The sequence below is a fragment of the Harpegnathos saltator genome, unplaced genomic scaffold (genome assembly GCF_003227715.2).
Source record: "Harpegnathos saltator strain DR-91 unplaced genomic scaffold, Hsal_v8.6 scaffold93, whole genome shotgun sequence".
Lineage (NCBI taxonomy): Eukaryota > Metazoa > Arthropoda > Insecta > Hymenoptera > Formicidae > Harpegnathos > Harpegnathos saltator.
The window spans coordinates 1,743,863-1,765,349 of NW_020230721.1; the positions used below are offsets into that span (position 1 = coordinate 1,743,863).

Here is a 21,487-nt window from a genome sequence, read left to right on the forward strand (position 1 = left end):
TTAATAAAGAATAATTATATTGTTCAATACAAGAGTATATTCTATACTTATAATTATGCATTAACTGAAGACTACGGACAGCGTTTGAAAATGGTATAACCGACGAGGTAATATAAAGACTAACAGCCCTGGGTAAATTTTCGTATTGGCCAAGAGGCCCGAGGGGCCCGGAGGTAATTATAGAGCAATGATAATACCAAATATTTTAGCTATGCTAAAGCAGAGAGGAACGTGAGAGCGGCCAACACGGTGTTTTCGACGACACCGATTTTTCGCACTGGGAAAGGCCGCCATCTGCATCTATTTTGAGAGGGGAACTACGAGGCTACATCCACATTCAGGTTTCGGCGGTAAAACCTGTATGTGGTGGCAGTCTGTGCTACATCCATTTTTAGGCGGTTTATGTCCGTGCTACAACCATAATAGCATATTTGACAAGCACGGTCTCGCACATTGTTACGCGTTTATAACATGAATTAACATGTTAACATGTGTAAAAAAAATAAGTATTGACATTCTGTATGATTAATATCATGAAGATCATACGAAGTGTCCGGTAATTAGCTGCCAACCCGAAGTGTGAGGGTAGATTGGGTTGAGACAAACATAAAAGTCCCATACCATTTTGCGAGATTCGCAATAATTATAGAGTTATTAATGACAGAAATCTGAGGAGTAAAAGCGCGCCGACATAGATGATTCGAAAAGCATTGCAGTTGCTCAGGGCAGCGATCATGAATCTTTTCCCTAGCGTGAACTAATAAAAAGTGAAAGACTTCTGTGAATCAGTGAAAAATGAAAAATTTTATATGAATTTGTGAAAATCGAAACATTTCACACGACAATTGAGTCGTTCAACATGGCAGTTGCGCGTTCTGGATAATTCAATGAATACTAAAGAAATCAAATTGATCAAAATAATAATGTCCGTGTAGTCCGAAGGATATTACGTGACACGCAAAATTCGTTTGATATAATATCCAAAGAAAATGTTTCAAAATATGTATGTACAGGTAATATAAACCTTATGCACCGACGAGATATACTACAAAGACTGATGACCTTACGGGATTTAGCGTACCAGAGAAATTTCCCTGGTGAGGCACTCGGGTGAAAGAAGACCGTCTCGCATTTAGCGCAGTAAAATTTAATGGAAACTAATACTTTTCAATCCTTTTCTTCGGATCAAAAAGATTCAGAAATCAGACATATTGAAAATGTCAATACTTTTTAATACGTTTCAATTCGACATTTTATACAGAAAAGTAGGACGAAGGGAATGGGATGCGGGCAACGATACATCATGCGTCCCCAGACGTGTCAAATCGTTTATTATAGAGGAGACTTTGATACGGCAACATGTATTCGAATATTTAATCGTCCCATGGACCACTTATATATAATAAAAAAAAAATTAACGCGGATAAATGAACGATTCGTATCAATTTTTCCTTTTCTTATAGAGCAATGAAAGAGTAAATCAGTATCGAAAATCGAATACCGATTAATACCATAAATCAGTGTCAGAAAATTGTCCAAGTGCAATGACAATTTGTTCTCATTTTTCAGGTACTTACCCCTCTAATCTCATTCAACAAATTAACTCGGATAAACGAATGATTCGTATAAATTTTTTTTGTCTTGTAAAACAATGAGAAAATAAATCAATACCGAAAATCAAAGACCGTTCAATATCTAATTTTTTCATCAAATTAACGCGGGTAAATGAACAATTTGAATCAATCTTTTTTTCTTTTATAGAGAAATCAAAGACTAAATCAGTATCGAAAACTGGATATTGATTAATACTATAAATCAGCGTTAGAAAATTGTCTAAGTGCAATGACAAGTTATTTTCATCTTGCAGGTACTTACCCCACTAATTTACTCAACAAATTGAGTCGGATAAAAGAACGATTCGTATTCAATTTTTATTCTGTTATAAAGAAATTAAAGAATCAGTCAGTACCGAAAATTGAAGACCGATCAATATTTAATTTATTCATCAAATTAACGCGGATAAATGAACGTTTCGTATGAAATTTTTTTCTTAATGAGAAGTGAAAGAGTAAATCAGTCAAAAATCGAATGTCGATTAATACCATAAATCAGTGTCAAAAAATTGTCCAAGTGCAATGACAATTTGTTCTCATTTTTCAGGTACTTACCCCTCTAATCTCATTCAACAAATTAACTCGGATAAACGAACGATTCGTATAAATTTTTTTTGTCTTGTAAAACAATGAGAAAATAAATCAATACCGAAAATCAAAGACCGTTCAATATCTAATTTTTTCATCAAATTAACGCGGATAAATGAACAATTTGTATCAATCTTTTTTTCTTTTATAGAGAAATCAAAGACTAAATCAGTATCGAAAACCGGATATTGATTAATACTATAAATCAGCGTTAGAAAATTGTCTAAGTGCAATGACAAGTTGTTTTCATCTTGCAGGTACTTACCCCAATAATTTACTCAACAAATTAAGTCGGATATAAGAACAATTCGTATTCAATTTTTATTGTGTTATAAAGAAATTAAAGAATCAGTCAGTACCGAAAATTGAAGACCGATCAATATTTAATTTTTTCATCAAATTAACGCGGATAAATGAACATTTCGTATGAATTTTTTTTTCTTATTGGGAAATGAAAGAGTAAATCAGTACCAAAAATCGAATGTCGATTAATACCATAAATCAGTGTCAAAAAATTGTCCAAGTGCAATGACAATTTGTTCTCATTTTTCAGGTACTTACCCCTCTAATCTCATTCAACAAATTAACTCGGATAAACGAACGATTCGTATAAATCTTTTTTGTCTTGTAAAACAATGAGAAAATAAATCAATACCGAAAATCAAAGACCGTTCAATATCTAATTTTTTCATCAAATTAACGCGGATAAATGAACAATTTGTATCAATCTTTTTTTCTTTTATAGAGAAATCAAAGACTAAATCAGTATCGAAAACCGGATATTGATTAATACTATAAATCAGCGTTAGAAAATTGTCTAAGTGCAATGATAAGTTGTTTTCATCTTGCAGGTACTTACCCCACTAATTTACTCAACAAATTAAGTCGGATATAAGAACGATTCGTATTCAATTTTTATTCTGTTATAAAGAAATTAAAGAATCAGTCAGTACCGAAAATTGAAGACCGATCAATATTTAATTTATTCATCAAATTAACGCGTATAAATGAACGCTTCGTATGAATTTTTTTTTCTTATAGAGAAATGAAACAGTAAATCAGTACCAAAAATCGAATGTCGATTAATACCATAAATCAGTGTCAAAAAATTGTCCAAGTGCAATGACAATTTGTTCTCATTTTTCAGGTACTTACCCGTCTAATCTTATTCAACAAATTAACTCGAATAAACGAATGATTCATATCAATTTTTCTTGTCTTATAAAAGAAAAGAGAGAATAAATCAGTACCGAAAATTGAAGACCGATCAATATTTAATTTATTCATCAATTTAACGCGGTTAAATGGACGAGTCGTATCAATTTTTTTTTCTTGTAGAGGAATGAAAGAGTAAATCAGTACCGAAAATCGGATATCGATCAATACCAGAAATCAGTGTTAGAAGATTGTCCAAGTGCAATGACAATTCGTTCTCATTCCCGAGTTTTTCCCGAGTCGAAATATTAATTCTACATTGATCCTGCAAATTGCATCCAATTTGAAAAATCAATGTAGAATATCTAGGTGCGCAATAGTGAACAAGCTTTGTCCTACCTGAACGTTATATCTGGCTACTCTCGCAGTCTCGCCCTTGATGAATCTTCAACAGCGACGTATTCCGCAGTTTTTAATACTCGTATTTAATACTTGTTTATCTCGATAATATATATGTACTTAATCCTTATATTCTTAATTTAAATGAGCAATTTTTGTTGATATTGATTATATATTCGCTTAACAGCGCAAGAAAGAGAACAAAGATAAAAACGTAAATAGAACTGCCTTTGTTAGAACTGCACGTGAGATAAATATATAAGGATTAAATAATCATATAAGAATTAGAGGAAATGGGAGATGAAAAACACTTTTTATTCTCATCATTCTTAAAGTTCTTTTTTCCTTTTTTCTTCTCTTTTTTTTTCTTTTCTTTTTTCTAATGAGAATGATGAGAATTGTAGCTCTTAAAAGAGCTGAAGCTGCAAAAAGACAACGGTTATGTCTAATAATGCTGTTTCACTAATAGAGATTTTAATTCAGATTCGGTACAATAAGAAATATAAATAAGAATGAGAAACGGACATTCTAGCAGATTCTAAACGAAAACAGCAATCTGAGCATTATTAGACGAATAAAAATCAACACTTGTAAAATTTATATCAGATTCTAAGATCATTATTCATAGTTTTCTAAATTATGTGCAACTTTTTATTAAGAACATAATTAAAAATTTGTGTTCATAAAAACCTTAGCTTGCCTCAGCAATCTTGCTTGAATAAACATTCATATTTTATGAGAAAAGAAAAGTAGAACTCATGTTACGTGAAATTAGGTTAACGAATAATCAAATCTCAAGCTATTTTATTATTTTTCAGATGATAAACTATGAATGCTGATCTAATTTCGACTCGGGTATGTCCTTACTTCGAGTAAGGTCCATTAAAATCAGAAAAATCCTGCGTAATAATAATGACTCGAGGTACCTCGAATACCATATATGATGTATCGCTGTCCTCGGCTACGTCTCTCGGCGCGCTCCAAGTCCTCTCTCCATCCTGACTTCTCGATCCGACGTCCTCCTGGTTCTGGTCCTTCGTCGCAGCACCCCCGGATACTCCATCGTAGCACTGGCGACGACACTGACTCTAGCTCTAACACTCGCGCAAGTAAGATTCGGGGACAAAGAAACGCGTATTAACCGACACTGCTCTGCGTCGCGGCATGCGCGTCGTTCGTCGGCCCGAGGCGCAATGTCCTTTCCGCAATCACGGAGTCATATATAAGCGTACGAAAACAAACAATCGGGAAGGCACGGTTACCCCCCATCTTGCCGATCAATGTTAATGCCTGCGTCGTCCGTTAGCTGAAAATGAAAACAACTCGTGTTTTCAAAGCATGCCTGAGAGAGAGAGTCGCTTCAAACTTCACAATAATTATTTACGTCTGTTCCAAGAATCATATTACGCTGAATTCAAACTGTCTCTATTTTGACATGACATACACGAGATCTGCGATCACATCATTGATCTTTCTTTGGACAAGAAAATTCTGAGAGGAACGCTGTTCGAAATATCACATTTTATGTTTCAGGTGCCTTGCAGATTATCGAATCCGATGTAACAGATAAGGGAAAGTATGAATGCGTCGCTATGAATAACATGCGTGGGCACGGAGTATTCCAAGTCAACGTTTCACGTTATAACGTTTCACGTTATACGTGAAACGTATGTATATTTAATTATATAAAACTTACCTTTTTAAACAAAAAGGTAAAAAAAAGGTGCCAAGTACAAACGCAACACGTATTGTGTTATTTTTAGAAGTATCAAACTCAAATTATTTTTTTTATTGTATATATGTGTACATAAGTTTTTACAAGTAAAACTTATAACTATAATAAAACTCTGCAACACTTTTCTACTGTACAAAAGAAGTGATATATTAGAACAGTAGCACCAACTGAGAAATTCCGACTTATTCCCGGAAAATTCGTCAAACGTCAAACGAAGGGCAAAAAGTGTCGTCGCTCGCGAGCCGATCAACACAATCGGCGCGATGTAAACATTGCGGGCCTTGGCGGCGGTTGAAGCAAGAGAGACTTGCCCTTTTCTTTTCTCGAAGGTTCCAGGACAACGAGGGAAATGCGAGGAGGCCTTTCAACTGTACGCGACATTGATTTACTATTTATTGATTACTGAAAATAAAGAAAATTATTCTGTCGAAGCATCGGATATTTGTTAGCTTTATATTAATTAAAGAGGAATGTGTACGATTAGAAAATATGTTAGCAACTAATTGTACAGAATGTCAAAGTTATTGTAACGCCGTTTTCGGAGAATAATTAAGGGTCATGGTAGCATTAAAGAGTGGAATTTCATCTCATGCGAATTTTGTCTCGTTCTTATTAAATGTTAGATTATCCGCTGCGGACAATAACTCTTCTACTTTTCATCTAATATTCAATGATAATAAATAACATTTAATTGCATTCGTTTGGCTTTTTTTTATTTCGAAAATAAAAAAATATATACCAGGGTGAGATTTCACCCATGACAACATCAACGTGATTTTCTTTGATGCCTTTTTTAAAAGTTCAAATATTTCGTCGACTTGCGGGATATTTATAATCGGAGTCTCGTCGCGTTAATTAACATGTGCTCCTCCGAGCGGATCAAATGCTCACCGACGGCCATTGTCAGTGCCACGAGCGAATGTCCGGAGCGGACGGGATGCTGAATTGAGAAGCAGGACGAAGGGAACGGGACGCGAGCAACGATACATCATGCGTCTCCAGACGTATCAAATCGTTTATTATACAGGAGACTTTGATACGGCAACATGTATGTAGAGGATTTAATATTTAATATGTACTTTTATTTTCCCTGCTCCCCCCCCCCGCTCTTTTTAAACCTTCGGGCATAGTCTGGCATAGAGATAGTAACTATGGTTGCAGCACGGACATAAACCGCCTGATAGTGGATTTAGCACGGACTTCCACCACATGCAGATTTTACCACCAAGACCTAAAAGTGGATGTAGCATCGTAGTTCTCTCAAAATGGATGCAGATGGCGCCCATTTCCAGTGCGAAAAATCGGTGTCGCCGAAAACGCCGTGTTAGCCGCTCTCAGCTTCCTCTCTGGCTAAAGATAACACGAATATTTACCTTATATAATATCTTGATTACCATCGCGATACAAATTACTAGCCATATAAAAATATCGTATAAATATATCGTTACTATAAGTGCCTGAAAAATTATTTACTTTTTTCCGAAACATGGAACATTGAGTTTCAAATATTTCCAGTGGTCATAGGAAGTTAGGAAAGGTGTCATTTTCTTCGTCTCGTCGATCACAACTGAATGCAATTTCAAAAGTTCACGAAAAGCGTTTTGTTTGGATTTCCATAAATTTCATGTACCTATAAAAATAAAAATCTAAATCAGGCGCTTTTTGTGAACTTTTAGGATTGCATTCGGTAGTGCTCGTCGAGATAAAAAAATGATACCACGCGTGACTTTCTACGATCACCGGAAGTGCCTGAAAAAATCTTTTACATTTTCCAAAAATATTCATGGGCCTATAGAAATGAAGCCGAAGCACCTTCGGCGACCATGTACGGTCGCGGACATATAGTAAGTACCCATTTTTTTGCAACTTTCGGAACGTATACCGAGTCGAGAAGAATGAGAGTCACTGCTCCGCTTGCGGAGCACGTCTGCGCAGTGACTCACAACGAAAGGCGAGAAATGAAATATACGCGGTGGGACATATTTGATCTGTTCTTTGTAGCTGCACTATTGAACTGGTGCAATAAATTAAAGTGAGACAAATATATTATAATATATTATTATAATATATATATATTATAATATATTATTATAATATATATATATTATAATATATTATTATAATATATATATATTATAATATATTATTTCATTATATTTTTCTACTTTCTTCTTCTCAAGAAATACTTTGACACACTGTATCTACAATATAAAACATAATTATAGATATTTACCTTTCCACCTAAGCGTGGAAATGATACGTGAGATATCGTTTTAAGATATGACTTCCATTTTGAAGTCTTTTGAAAGAGATGGACGAGATGAATCATTAGCTGCCACGAATGCACAAGTCAATATGTCCCACCGCATATATTTCATTTCTCCAGGGACTGTCCTCGAAACTTTGTCTGGTATCGTGGACAAGAATAAGCCTCTCACAGAGATAGCGAAGGATGAGTTAAAGGAGAAGTGAGGCTATGAGGCACCTTTATCTACATTTACGCAAGTTCTTACCTACAAATATTGGTCTCAAATAATTATCACATTTTACTTGTGATGCCTATCATTAATTCTGTTCTGCTATAGACAAATATCACATATATCACATATATTAAAAGCAATTTCCAACGTAATTTATGTTTCTTGTTATGAACTGAAATGTATCTTTTTTTCAGTTCAATATTTGCCCGAAATCCACGGTGCGCAGCCACGGCAAGTTCTGCGGAATATCTTCCACGCGAACGTCAATGAGTATTTATTTGACACTTCGTATATGTCATTTTTCGCCTATCGTTGTGAGTCACTGCGCAGGCGTGCTCCGCAGGCAGAGCAGCAGCTCTCATCCCTCTCGAGTCGGAATGCGTTCCGAAGGTTACTAAAACAAGCTCACCAACTATTAGGCCTGTTCGTTTTGTCTGCACTGCTGAACTGGTGCGTTAAGTTAAAGTAAGACAAATGTAGTTTTTCTCACTTCAACTTGTTGCACCAGTTCAGCAGTGCAGACAAAACGAACAGGCTTATTATGTCCGCGAGTGTACTTGTCGTCCACTTGCTCGGCAATTAAATGCTCGACGACCATATTCTTCGGCTGATACGAAAATTTATTCAGGGCTGTCAGTTTTTATATTATCTTAACTGTGTTCCAATATTCACTGCCAGCACTGAAAATTTATAATATACGTGACACAAACCATGTATTTTCCGTACTGGCAGTGAATTTTGGAACACAGCCCTTATTGGTGGTATTGTATAATGACGTAGTTCTCCAACTTAAAATTGATGTAGATGGCACATCAAACAGTCCTGAAAATTATGGAGGATTCACACTGCGTCCGATGTCCGACGTACGACGTCCAATAGGAGAATAGCTTTCTAATGGAGAATTCAATTCTCCATTGGAAAGCTGTCAACTAAAACGCCGGTATAGTTTTCTTTCTGCTGCTAAAGGATCTGTTCTTTATAGTTGCACTACTGAACTAGTGCAATAAGTTGAAATGAGACAACTATATTTTTTCTCATTCTAACTTATTGCACTAGTTCAGTAGTGCAGCTATAAAGAACAGACCCAATATCAAATAGTGTGTGAGTGGCGTTGGAGCATCTATTGTATGCACAGAGCCATTTACTGAAGAAGAAGAATATCAAATAGTATTTGTTCGTGACGAATTAATAAGAAATACTCGTATTTTCGCTCTTGTTTGCTTTTTTTTTTTTATGTCAGTGCTACTTCACCTTTTAACATATTTTGGAATTATTTTAGAAACACGTGTAATACACATATACGCATATTACTGAAGAATAAAATGTATGTATGTATTTTCATAAATTAAGGTTAATATTGAAAAAATGAAATGATTCCTTACTGTTTTGGCTGGAAGTTTACAACATGATATAATTTGGCGCATAAAATATGAATTTCAAAATTATAATCGTTACTCTCAAGTAAGAAAAAAGTTATTAAGTAATTGATGACAATTTTGTAGTTAAATCTGTTGACTACACATGAGCATGCACAGTGAGTAAAAGTGCGGGCAATTCGAAATGTGGTGAATATTTAAAATATTTTAGAATATTTAACATTTATTATAGTATTCCTTTAACATTTGATAACTTTTTTTTCACTTAAGAGCAACAATTTTGATTTTTAGATTCATATTTTATGCACCAAATTACATAATATCATAAATATTATGTATCCAAATTGGTAAGGAAATTTCTTTTCTTTAATATTACCAAATTAAGGAATAAAATTAGTATTAACATAAGAAGATGCTGCCTTGTTTAAACTGTAATTTTCTTAACTGATGTTCTTTTAATCACAGATTTAAAAATGAATGTAATTGATGTAGCTGAAAGAAAGCGTTTGCAATCTTTAAAGGAGAAGAAACTGGTGTTTCAAGAAAGGGAGAAGATTATACAGAATGCATTAGCTAATTTAGTAAGAAGTTGACTAACTTCGTAAGAATGTGATGAACGCAATGTGTTTCATGATCTTTATTTCTATGATTATTTTTACTTTATCTTATTTTTACAGCATAACACACGCAATAACAAAATTATTTTTGACGATGACTTTGGTGAAAATCAGCAAAGTCCAAAACTAGAAGAGAAAAAAAAAGTTAATTTGTTTGATGACGACAATAATGATAATGAAGATTCTCTATGGAATGAGGATACATTCAACGCTAAAAAACATAAAAAAGTTGATATCTTATATTTATTTAACTTGGCTTCCAAATTCATTGATTAATTGGCTATTGATACAATTTGTTTCTTATAACAGGTTATTCTTGGTTATGATGCAAGATTTACCTTAGATAAACGTTTTACTGAAAATGATCATCAGAATGAGGTTGAAGTTATTGCTGATATTAATGAATGTGACTTGCAAAAAGAGAAGGAGAGAGAACTAAATATATTAGAAAGTGTCTTGGGAGCACCTGTTACACACACAATGAAAAGTCAAGAAGCAAAAACATCTAAGTAGGAATATATAAAAGCTTGGTTGATTCTATGTATACTATCTGAAATATCAAATTGTTTTACTACTGTCAAAATTATATTCAACATAGCATGCAACATACAGTTTACAAAATCTACCATCAAATTTAACTTTCTAAGTTATTGTACATAAATAATATTGTGTGTAATTATCAAATTTATAGAAAAGGATTGATGATACGGTATGATCCAACTGAAAAAAAACATTGCGAGTATGAAATGAAACCTATACAATCTGAAACAAAGGAGAAAAGTTCCAAGAAGAAGAAATCTGAAAAGGCAGAAATCGAGAAATCTGTACCTGTGGAAGTATCCAAAGATATATATTACACTATATCTGAAACTCTGACAGAAAGCTTGAAAAACAACGAAAAATTTAGTTTACTGAAAACATGCAGGAGAGAAAAGAACGATACAGGTATTTATTTCAACATTAAACATATTTATGTTTTTGTGCTCTTTTTGATTGTTTCTAATTTTTATATTTTCAGATGTCGATGACCGTGACGCTGAAAATAATGATATTAATCATGCCGATATATCTAGGAAAAATGATAAAGATGAACAATTTAAATTTCATTTTAGTGCGAAGAATACATCTAAATACGAATCTGATAATGAAAATATAAATGAAACATTCGATATGGATATACAAGTGGTTGAGCAGTCTGAAGATAATAATTGTATAAATGGCCTGTTTGGATATAAAGATACTCTCTTTTTAAAAGACGATGATGTGCGATTTAACGGTATGTATATTTAACGGCGGATTATCAAAATAATAGAAACGTTATTTACAGTGTAGGTAAGGCAGAAAATATATTTTCAGAGGCTGTGAGATTCTTCAACATAGAAGCTGTATCAAATGATGAGTTTAAGAATTTGAGACGTGAGTTGAAAGTTATCGTACGTACAAAGATTCGCAGAAATGAAAGAAAATATCAGTCATGGAATAAGAAAAGGAAATTAAAAAGATCATAATATTTTTCCATTGTCTTTCGATTCTATATGAAAGTTTGATATGTAAAATAGCATATTATATATATTGTAATTTGTATATATACAAGTTTATGAGTTTATTGACCGTTTTTTATGAAGAACGATTTTTATACAGAAATAATTTAACAAGTTTAACAAATTGCAATCCATTTTTAATAAAAGTTATATAGTTTTTCGACAAAAATACATAGCTGTTTATGTATTAAAAGGAATTCTTATACATACCATGTGACACAATATAGAATATTTTATAAATCTTTAATTTTTCTCAATAAAAATTATTTTCTTATACACAACATTTTTACCAAGAGCACCTGAGATTATTAATATAATTTAAATAATATTTGATAATGTTCTTAGAAAGAATCCGATGGACATAATATTGAGAGAAATAAAATAAAATAATTCAATATCTTTCTATATTGACACAATTCATCTTTCAGTAACTTTAAACTTAATGTAATAAAGTAAATATATATATATATATATGTGTATGTATGTATGCATATACACATATACATATATACATACATGTATAAGTAAATATATAAGTATATATTTACAATACAAACAAATATATATATATATTTACTTATTATATATATATATACACATCTTTTTCGATATATCAGTCTGTGCTTTTAATATAAAAAATGCGCTTTTATGATTCTCTATGATAAAGTTTCTCCAATATCTTCAAAAAAATACCATGTGGAAGGCCTCGTGACATCTGTTGTATGTGGGTATTTAATAAATTGTATGTTTCTTCTTCATACATGGAATACATGTTCATTAGGCCGAGATCATTATAAAGTTGTTTCACGCATCTTACTTTTTCTGGATCTGAGATTCCATAACATTCCTGCATGATATTAAACAGAGGTAATTGATATAACAGTGATAATTTTCACAAAATGCATAATATTTACAAAATTATTTTACTTATTCCATCGATTCCCTATCTTTTAATAGAATGGCAGAATTTAGAGAAAGATCTAATTGTAAGTAACAGGGACAGTGTCGTTTAGTAAATCTCACTTCTATACTCACTTCTAGAATTTTTCGCTGTTCTGGTGTGACACGTTGAAGAGCCACAACGACCAGCCACGTACATTTTCCCTCCTCTATGTCGGAACCAATTTTACCAGTAATCTCAGGTTTTCCATAACAGTCCAAATAATCATCCTGTACTTGGAAGAAATGCCCCATTTCCAACAGAATCGTCTTTGCTTGCCTGAACATCTCTTGGTCCTTTATCCCAGCCTAAAACGATGCAATGGAAATTACTGCTGAAGATGTCATTAAATTAAATAATTACATATTTACTTTAATTATCAAGCATGAGTAGTAAAAAATTTGTTGCATATTTATATGCAATAACACTTATGTGCATAATATAAACAAAACCCGAATAAATACTTACTACATGCATGGCAACAGTTACTGGTAGAATGAACGTGTAATAAGACGATTTATAGTTGACGATTGAATTATAACGATCCATGGTGAATAAATTCAAATTCGGCATTTTACCAAAGTTAGTCGACTGCAAGTCTAAAGATTGGCCCAAAATAGTTTTCAGAGTGATCTATTGAAATACTTTTATGAGTAATCGGTCGATTAAAAAGAAGAGACATGATAGGTGAACTAGCAATTTTATTGAAGTATGTAAACAAGAGGAATATATCCATCACTCACATCCTGGAATGTTTCTACCAGGTCGACGTAGCAGTTTTTCCCACTAAAGGACTTCCGAAGTAGCTGATACATAATACTCTCTATCATTAAACTGTCGTTAATTGCAGCTAAACCCATATCATTATGTAGATACCAACACGGTTGATTTCGGCGAAATTGAGACCGATCTTGAATATCGTCAATCATAATAAAAAAGGCATGTAGCTGTACAAGAAAATATATAATCAAAATTGACATGGGATTATCGTGGGTGGATTTACTAAAGTTCGTATAAATTATACGGGTACAAATAGATATTTATAAAAGTATATTTAAATTTTACGAGTTTACAGGGTCTTTCATGAGATTCGCCACGAAGAATAAATACGAGAGTTAAGACGGTACCACATCCGGTTACTGTATCATTCATTAGTTATTAGAGTAAAAGAAAAGTTTTGGAATAGGAAATGTGTTCAACTGTATTACAAGTATCATCTTATGAATATATCTCTCTGTTTCTAAGTAATCTATAAAAATTTTTTTTAGTAGAATTTCTTCACTTCTGATGAGATCAATCAAGAGTTCCGCGGTTAGGAGTCAAGAGCATTAATTTTCAATTAGTTTAGTATTGATTTACATGAAATAGGCAAAAAAAGAAAAGGAAGGTAAAAAAAATTACTCACTAATTCCACACACCATGCTAAAATCCGTATCGCCCGAATGTTTTCTTCTGTAATTTGATCACTGGATACCAGCATTTTATAAGCGTAAACTAACGCTAAACCGCGAGTTTTCTTCCCTCCAGGAACATTATACTGTAACACCTATACGAGAGAAATATAAAATATACATTTACAAATCGTTCTCGTCTTATAAACTTCTTATTAAACTTTAGTGAAACCTTCAACAATGTTTTTTTATCTTCTGCAACAGAAAAGTGTTATGACATAAAATTTATTGCGCGCAAAATTGATAATATTGTTTCAATAATCACATATATGTATATATATCATAGAAGTCTTGATAAGGAATTTTTCTTACGTTGCTTTATTGTATTGCTATAACATATTAAGTATATAAATTAAATCTGTGCCTTTTGTGGATTACAAAGTTGACGTTTGAACGCTACCTTACGTCCAGTTTACAGAAAAACACTTGACTTTTCTTTTCATTAGATCTTATCTTCTCATTGCATCTTATCTTACTGTTATATCACACCAGTTCGTTTATTGATTTTCCGCTCAGATATTCTGAAGTCTTGATGACAATTTAATTGCGGTTTTTCAAACCGCACATTTTTGTGAATCACATAAAGAAAAAGGAAATTTAAGTCGTAATATTTAAATTTTACCCTCCTACATAATATCATCATTAATTACATTACATTACATATTATATATTTTGAATCATAATGTTTATGTAATTTTTCTAACCCCTTTAGTGAAATTTATTTATGCTAGGATGAAATTATTTATTAATCGTGTTTATTTATTGCATAAATTTTAATTTTCACTTTTAATTCATTGAGAATCAATTTTCATCTTCAATGTGTTTATTTTGCCCAAATGATCAATTTGTTCTTTCCTGATCTACACTTTTTAAATCAACAATGACTTACCTTCGCTATCCATTTACTAATATTTGGAATGTCCGAATGTTGGCAAACTTCTGTGAGATCCCGAACAATATCCGGCCACACGGCCATCAATTCGCGGCTTTCGTCCTTACTTGTTACCCATGTCGGTTGTGTCATGGAATGGACCATTCGTATATTACCGTCCACTGTCCTAAAGAAATTAACAAATAAATTAGAACATATTACAAACAACAATAGAAAATTACAACATATTTCGTTTGCGATAAGGGGTAAACCGCTCAGGATATTATAATATATAGGATTCGATTAATACATATTATGATAGACATTATTAAATCATTGGGTACGGTTTTGCAATAAATATCCTATAATATTTTTATAGTATGTATATTTTAAAAATAAATATGTATAATAAATGTTTTATAAAGAAGTGTATTTTTTACGTTAACTTCAAATTACCTGATGAGATAAATAAAATACAAAATATTCTACATTTTTTATATTATGTAAATTCCGAATTTCTGAAACCGATTTCGAAACAGGCCTATTGTAAAATTAACGTCGTACGATATATATGTTTAAACTGATGCTTAACGGTGTTATGACCGAAAGGAAAGGCTTTAAATAACAAACGATGGAATAACATTGAATCAATACTCATTATCTTGTATATTGCAAATTTTGAAGTTTTTTGTTGAGTACGACAAAGAATGTTTTTTTGCTTCAACAAAGAAAATCAGGAAACTGAATAATTATTGTATTTTAACTCGGTTTAGATATTAAAGTACATTAGAATAACAATGTATCGTTCAACAAAAGACCATATGTATAAAGGGAGTACAGAGAAAGATCACACAAAAGAACTTGCTTCAAAAATACTATAGACCTTAAAATGTATGTTCTATACAGGGTGTCTCAGAACTTTGGGACACAGGTTCCGTAAGGATATAGAGCTGAGTGAGAGGAACAAAAAAGTCCTGTGCCATAATGTGAAAATCGTAATAGCTTTTTAATTATAACAGCGCAGAGTTAGGCGTTTTCTACGCCCAGCGCGGCCTATAGACGCTCCGCGGCAAGCTGTGTGCGTAGGGGCTGAGTGATAACGCGCCTCGCGCTGATCGTCGCGCGGCGTCAAAACGCGGCCAAGGCGCCATCGCGACAGGTATAAGCAGTATTTTATATAAAGCATGAATATAATTTCAATAAATTCGAAGCTTATTCTCTGTTTCCTATTTTCTTCACTTTCTATCCTTTCTTTTTTCTCTTCGCGTATTTTCTATTCTTTAACTAAATGGCAAAAAAGAAGATATAAAGTATTCTAGTTTCTCACTTTTATATATATTTTTTACAATACTTATGTTATATCTACTTTGTAGATTTATTTAAAATTTATTACGGTAGAAATTTTACAACATATAACATATAAAATTAATATTATATAAATAATAATATAAAATTAATAATATAAAGTATAAACCTATTTATTAACCTCTTAACCATTCAGATGAACTGTCACCTAAAGTTTAGGTACAAAAAAAAATGACAAAAAATGACAGAAAAACGATGACAGCCGCATGCAGCCACAAAAAAATGTTACAAAATTACATAATATAGTCACAACTAATAAATACATAATTTTTAGCCCATTTTCTAGCACAAAAAGAGTGGGCAAGAGTTTGGAAAGCTGCCATGCTACCACGAGCGATAAGACTGAAGAAAAAAAATGAAAAGTTAAGTGGTCATTTGTAAAGGTTTTTACATAATATATTAAAAGATTAAATCAACGTGACAGAGGCTGTCTGCATTGACGAAATTATGAATTGATTTCTTTAAATGCTTTTTTACATTCTTATAAAGTTTATATAGTCGAAAATTGAAAGAACGGGAAATTTATAAAATTGAAACCACATGTATGAAATGACAAATCCTAACCGTGATGTCATTAAACCTGGAATCGAAGCGTTCGCTTTGTAATATTTTTTAATGAATTTTATATCGTTCAAACTTCAATATCAGTCTCGTCTAGTGTGCAATCCTTAAACCTTTTGATCGACTATTCCTATTCGATTTTAATCATGAATTCTTCTCTCTTATCCTTCCTTTATCTTTTAAATATATATTTTACACGCATGCAAACGCATATGCAGAGCAGGTGTACGTCAATGTGGTATTATCGGTTCTTTTTATCCTTTCTTTTTTCTCTTCGCGTATTTTCTATTCTTTAACTAAATGGCAAAAAAGAAGATATAAAGTATTCTAGTTTCTCACTTTTATATATATTTGATCTGACCGCTGATAAGTATTTAAAATTATTAGTTAACGTCATACTTGCAATTGAAAATGTATTAATTAAAGATATGCAGATTGTTTAATTCCAACAACAAAAAAACGTAGCACAACGTTATGCTTCATTAGTTGCGCGCATGCACGCACCGCCTTCAGCTTTTGAACCACTCTGTGTGTATATGTGTGTGCGTGCGTTATTTAATTATCTATTAATATTTACTCACGCGTGATTTCTTGCGATTTGTGTGAAAATAATTTATTAATTTTAGGCAAGAACCGGCCGATGGGAAGAGAGATGTTGAGGCGCAAACATCGGTGCAATGCGATGTAAAGATGACAACGACAAGGTTCATTAACATGCTCAGGGTAGCAATCATATAATTTTTTCTAAAAGCGGAAATATAAAATGTGTCACGGGAACTCGACAATCTTCATGATTACATAATTTCGCGAACTATGGAAATGTTAAACTCTTCACATGAAACTTTTCACGTTTCTGCTCTTGAGGAAAAGATGCATTTTCACTATCTAGTCAAAATATCAATATCCAGTAATGCAAAATAGAATATTAAGTCTAAACTTAATATTTGTCAAGAAAGATGAAGTAAAAGAGAGAGAGAGAGAGAGAGAGAGAGAGAGAGAGAGAGAGAGAGAGAGAGAGAGAGAGGGGGGGGGAGAGAAGAGAAGAGCAAATTAGTATACCAGCTTTTCGTTGAAAATATACATGCGCAATGACTTAATGCTTATATACGCGATATTTTCTTATGTATTCTTATTTTTATCTTTTTTCTTGGGATCATATGCTCCATCTCTACTTTTCGATATTGACGAATGCAGGAAGCATCGCGGGAAGAATCAAATTCCGTACTAAGACCATCTGTTACAAAAATGTCAACTGCAGCAAGTACATCGGCTACATAATATATTATTTATCGGAGATACACTGATATGTATTTTAAAGCAATTTAAGTTATTGAATATTTGTGGAAATCAATAATTCAATAAATCAGTATTGATAAACCAGTCTAAGTTCATTGCGTAATGATAAAATAATAGGTATAGTATAATATATATAATAATAGGTATTATAATAGGTATATGAGGTACATGATATAATAGGTATGATATAAATAATAATATAACAGGTAGTTCAAAATGCCAATCTGGTTGGTTTCTAATAACTTCCTGAAAACTAAAGAAAGAAAAGAAATAGACCAACACGAATAAAATCTTATTTATTGCTACCCCTAACATGTATAAAAAGACACGAACATAAATGTTCAGCAAGAGAGTTGGACACAAAAATTAATGACTGTTGCTCATGTCAAGAATATGTACCGAAATAGTTCGAAATTTGCATATATGCGTCCATGGTTCACATGACATTACCGTCAAAAAAGGTGGATAAAAACGCTAATAAAAAATTGATGAAAAGGACTAATAAAAGACTAATAAAAGACTAATAAAAACACATCCGTCATTTTTTTTGGCAACGCTTTAAATATCCTTCCAGAAATGAAGTCTCAGATGAAAATCTTCCCACATCATCCCGAAAAACTAAATTCTTATAATATCAAGCGGAGAAATAAGAATGAAAGTCAAATTAAATTGTTTTCGTCGAGCATTTTAAAGATCTCGCGTGATCCGCTGAATCTCACGTTGGATGCGACAAAAACACCGATTCGCGGCCACATGCGAACACGCAAGTTCAAGAGAGAAGGAGATTCACAGATTCTCCAGCAATGTGCGAAACCGACAATAAGTAAACACTATATGACGTATCTAATTGTACGTGTAAGTACGTTACGCTGTACATCTCATACAGCACGTCCGTCAGCTGATAAGCGCGCTGATGCACATCGCACGTACACTTGTGCAATTAACTCGCTTGTATAAAAAACTACACTTGTATAAAAGAAGATGCCATTGTGTTTCGAGGGTCGCGATCATACATATTTATCGTCGCCTTTGCCGTCTTGGCAGACAATGTATCACAGCTTCATCGATAAATATTAACATCAGTAGCGACCCTCGATGACCCTGACATACTTGTCGATTCATAAGTTTGCAATAAACAAAGAGCGACGGCCAAAATGTTTTGCAACTTGTAAAGCCATATCTTCCGTAATGATTATCAAGGAAATGACGCCGACTAAGGGCGCGATTACGATCTAAGGGCGGGATTACGATGAACTTAACGTAACGGGACGCGACGGGACGTGAAGTGACACAAAACCTAAAACACATTGTTTTATATGCGGTTAGTTACGATTGACTTTACAAATATCGGAACTTAACGCGACGTGAAGCTTGCCAATATCAAGTGTAGATGTTGCGTTCCGTCAAGTCGGATTGTTCATGTGACACTTTCAGTCAATCAACGTTATGCCAGGTTATGCCCGTCCGTCACCAAACTGAAAATCTTCTTCGAAAAATATCTCTCACACCAATGGTTCGTATTCGTTTCCTCTTCCACAGTTGAAGATACAAATACCCGGCCAAAATTAAATTTACAAATTGATAATGCCTCACAGCAGAATTCATTATTACGGCACGTTACGGTGATCGTAATATCAAATATAACCTCAAACGCCAAATTCACGTCACGTCACTTCACGTCCCGTCGCGTCCCGTTACGTACAGTTTATCGTAATCGCGCCCTAACTTACAAAAAGTATCGTATAAACTGTATGGCGAGTCTTAAAATGTTTATATTTAATGCCTATTACAATGCACTTACATTGTTGGATGGGAAATTATTGATGTAACGCTTTCTTTATATAATAAACGACTGTTTAATGATAAGAAAGTTTACATATGATGTTGCAATTTTCTTTCCTTTTTACTTTGAAACGCAATTCATTTGACTGATCGGTTTTTTTTTTCGATATTCGATATTCCAATCGTAATGCGCGATTTCATTATCTTATCTTATTTACATAATATTTCATATCAGATAATGTAGCATATTTGTGTGCGGCACCTAACATGAATTATTAATATTTCGGAACGTCACGTATGGACGCATGGATACAGTTTCAGCTGTAGATATGTTTAGATAGCAAGACATTGAATTGCAGATCGCAGCTAGCGCTGCGCATTCCGATGAAGGATAACATCGCAAAATATCCTTTTAAAAAAGGGAAGAAAAAACAAATATACATAAGTGACGCAAATGCTAACGGATAAGACCTTAGATCCTTAGGATGCATCATGCGTAACTTGTACGCGTCTCGCATGGCTGTAGGCGATTTTTGGCGGTCGTTTGGTACATGTACCAGGTTATCATTGGGCTAGTTCATACTAAATATTTAACATATGTACTAAATATCTATACGGCATAAATGTTTAAAATATATTATAGAAACGTCTCGGAAATATTTGGATATCTCTGGAATATATTTTGGACACTTGTGCTTTAAGAATATTTAGTACATATATTAAATGTTTAATGTAAACTAGGCCAGTGACAACCTGGTACAGGTTCCAAATGATCGCCAAAAATCGCCTTATGCAAGCTCATATGGAACGTGCTCTAAGTTACGCGCAGGCTCACCTCCAGTACGACGGATTCCTCAATTTTTCATGTGTCGAGCACGCGCGTTGCACGCCCGTTCCTGCGACGTGCGCGCGATTAACGGCGGTGGCGGCGGCGACGGTGACGTGACGCCGCGCGGTACCGAACGCCGACAGCAGCCGTTTCCGCGCGACGGACATATTTACGGTGTACCTGCTCACGTACCTCGCCTCTCCGGTATATACACACGCCGAGGAAGCGGGACGGCGACAAGAGCGAGAAGAGTTCTCTCGATCAATCGAGTTCGTTCGGTTCGTTCGCACACCGAACGTGCGCGCAGTCGACACGAACTGAGGTAAATGCCGAACCGGACCGAACTTTTGCACTAAACGTGAGTCACGATCACGTCAATTCGGCGTGCTGCGCGACACGCGACACGGCGTGAAGGATAGAGAAGTAACAGGAGAAAAGGAAAGAGTTTAAGCGCCTTGACGTGCGTACTGAGGCCGGAAGCGATCGTTCCAACTGCAACGGAGCGAGTCGCGCGAACGCATTGCGCTGCTCGCTCGGACGCCTCTCTTTTATATCAGTGCCGGTCTTGAGGAATTAAATGGACGAGACAACAAAGTGCATGACTAGGAATTATCAGAAACGCATGGTGGGGAGGGGGACGGCTGTTAGCGTTCGGCTTGAAAATGATCGTACGCTTTGGGCTGTGTTTCAAAATTACTGACAGCGCTGAAAATTTATAGTATACGTGACATGAACTATAGCCTTCGATGCTGGCAGTGAACATTGGAGTACAGCCTAATGATCTGTTCTTTGTAGCTGCACTGCTGAACTGGTGCAATAAGCTAGAATGAGAAAACCTATATTTGTCTCACTTTAACTTATTGCACCAGTTTAATAGTGCAACTACAA

The 21,487-nt window shown here is 33.9% G+C and overlaps 2 protein-coding genes across 8 annotated transcripts; one reads left to right on the forward strand and one right to left on the reverse strand.

The window, feature by feature from the left end:
• The first annotated feature begins 8,886 nt into the window (after positions 1-8,886).
• Positions 8,887-11,717, forward strand: LOC105183581 (nucleolar protein 8). 6 transcript variants are annotated; one of them, XM_011141946.3, is made up of 8 exons: positions 8,887-8,910; positions 9,250-9,294; positions 9,812-9,927; positions 10,024-10,191; positions 10,273-10,472; positions 10,655-10,908; positions 10,982-11,239; positions 11,320-11,717. In XM_011141946.3, the coding sequence occupies exons 3-8, from the start codon at positions 9,820-9,822 to the stop codon at positions 11,469-11,471; spliced, it is 1,140 nt and encodes a 379-aa protein (XP_011140248.1). In that variant the 5' UTR covers positions 8,887-8,910; positions 9,250-9,294; positions 9,812-9,819; the 3' UTR covers positions 11,472-11,717. The 6 variants fall into 6 exon arrangements, with proteins under 6 accessions (XP_011140248.1, XP_025163544.1, XP_025163546.1 ...); XM_025307759.1 differs by lacking the exon at positions 8,887-8,910 and adding an exon at positions 9,021-9,143; XM_025307761.1 differs by lacking the exon at positions 8,887-8,910 and adding an exon at positions 9,021-9,137 and having other exon boundaries at positions 9,250-9,298.
• A 383-nt stretch (positions 11,718-12,100) lies between these two features.
• On the reverse strand, positions 12,101-21,182 carry LOC105183507 (Farnesyl pyrophosphate synthase). Of its 2 annotated transcripts, none has more exons than XM_011141752.2 (7): positions 20,606-21,182; positions 14,785-14,953; positions 13,850-13,990; positions 13,188-13,391; positions 12,913-13,077; positions 12,540-12,752; positions 12,101-12,351 (listed from the first exon to the last, which is right to left on the reverse strand). In XM_011141752.2, exons 1-7 carry the CDS (start codon positions 20,764-20,766, stop codon positions 12,151-12,153), a joined length of 1,254 nt encoding a protein of 417 aa, XP_011140054.1. In that variant the 5' UTR covers positions 20,767-21,182; the 3' UTR covers positions 12,101-12,150. The 2 variants fall into 2 exon arrangements, with proteins under 2 accessions (XP_011140054.1, XP_025163479.1); XM_025307694.1 differs by lacking the exon at positions 20,606-21,182 and adding an exon at positions 19,364-19,726.
• Between the last annotated feature and the right edge of the window lie 305 nt (positions 21,183-21,487).

What these genes read in the sequence shown, in the direction of transcription:
- LOC105183507 (XM_011141752.2), bottom strand. Translation starts at nt 20,766, where the DNA reads ATGTCCGTCGCGCGGAAACGGCTGCTGTCGGCGTTCGGTACCGCGCGG. An exon ending in TTAGTAAATGGATAGCGAAG is followed by an intron (nt 13,991 to 14,784) that starts GTAAGTCATTGT and finishes TCTCTCGTATAG; the next exon opens with GTGTTACAGTATAATGTTCC. An exon ending in TGGTAGAAACATTCCAGGAT is followed by an intron (nt 13,078 to 13,187) that starts GTGAGTGATGGA and finishes GTATTTCAATAG; the next exon opens with ATCACTCTGAAAACTATTTT.
- LOC105183581 (XM_011141946.3), top strand. Translation starts at nt 9,820, where the DNA reads ATGAATGTAATTGATGTAGCTGAAAGAAAGCGTTTGCAATCTTTAAAG. An exon ending in AGAATGCATTAGCTAATTTA is followed by an intron (nt 9,928 to 10,023) that starts GTAAGAAGTTGA and finishes TTATTTTTACAG; the next exon opens with CATAACACACGCAATAACAA. An exon ending in GAGAGAAAAGAACGATACAG is followed by an intron (nt 10,909 to 10,981) that starts GTATTTATTTCA and finishes TTATATTTTCAG; the next exon opens with ATGTCGATGACCGTGACGCT.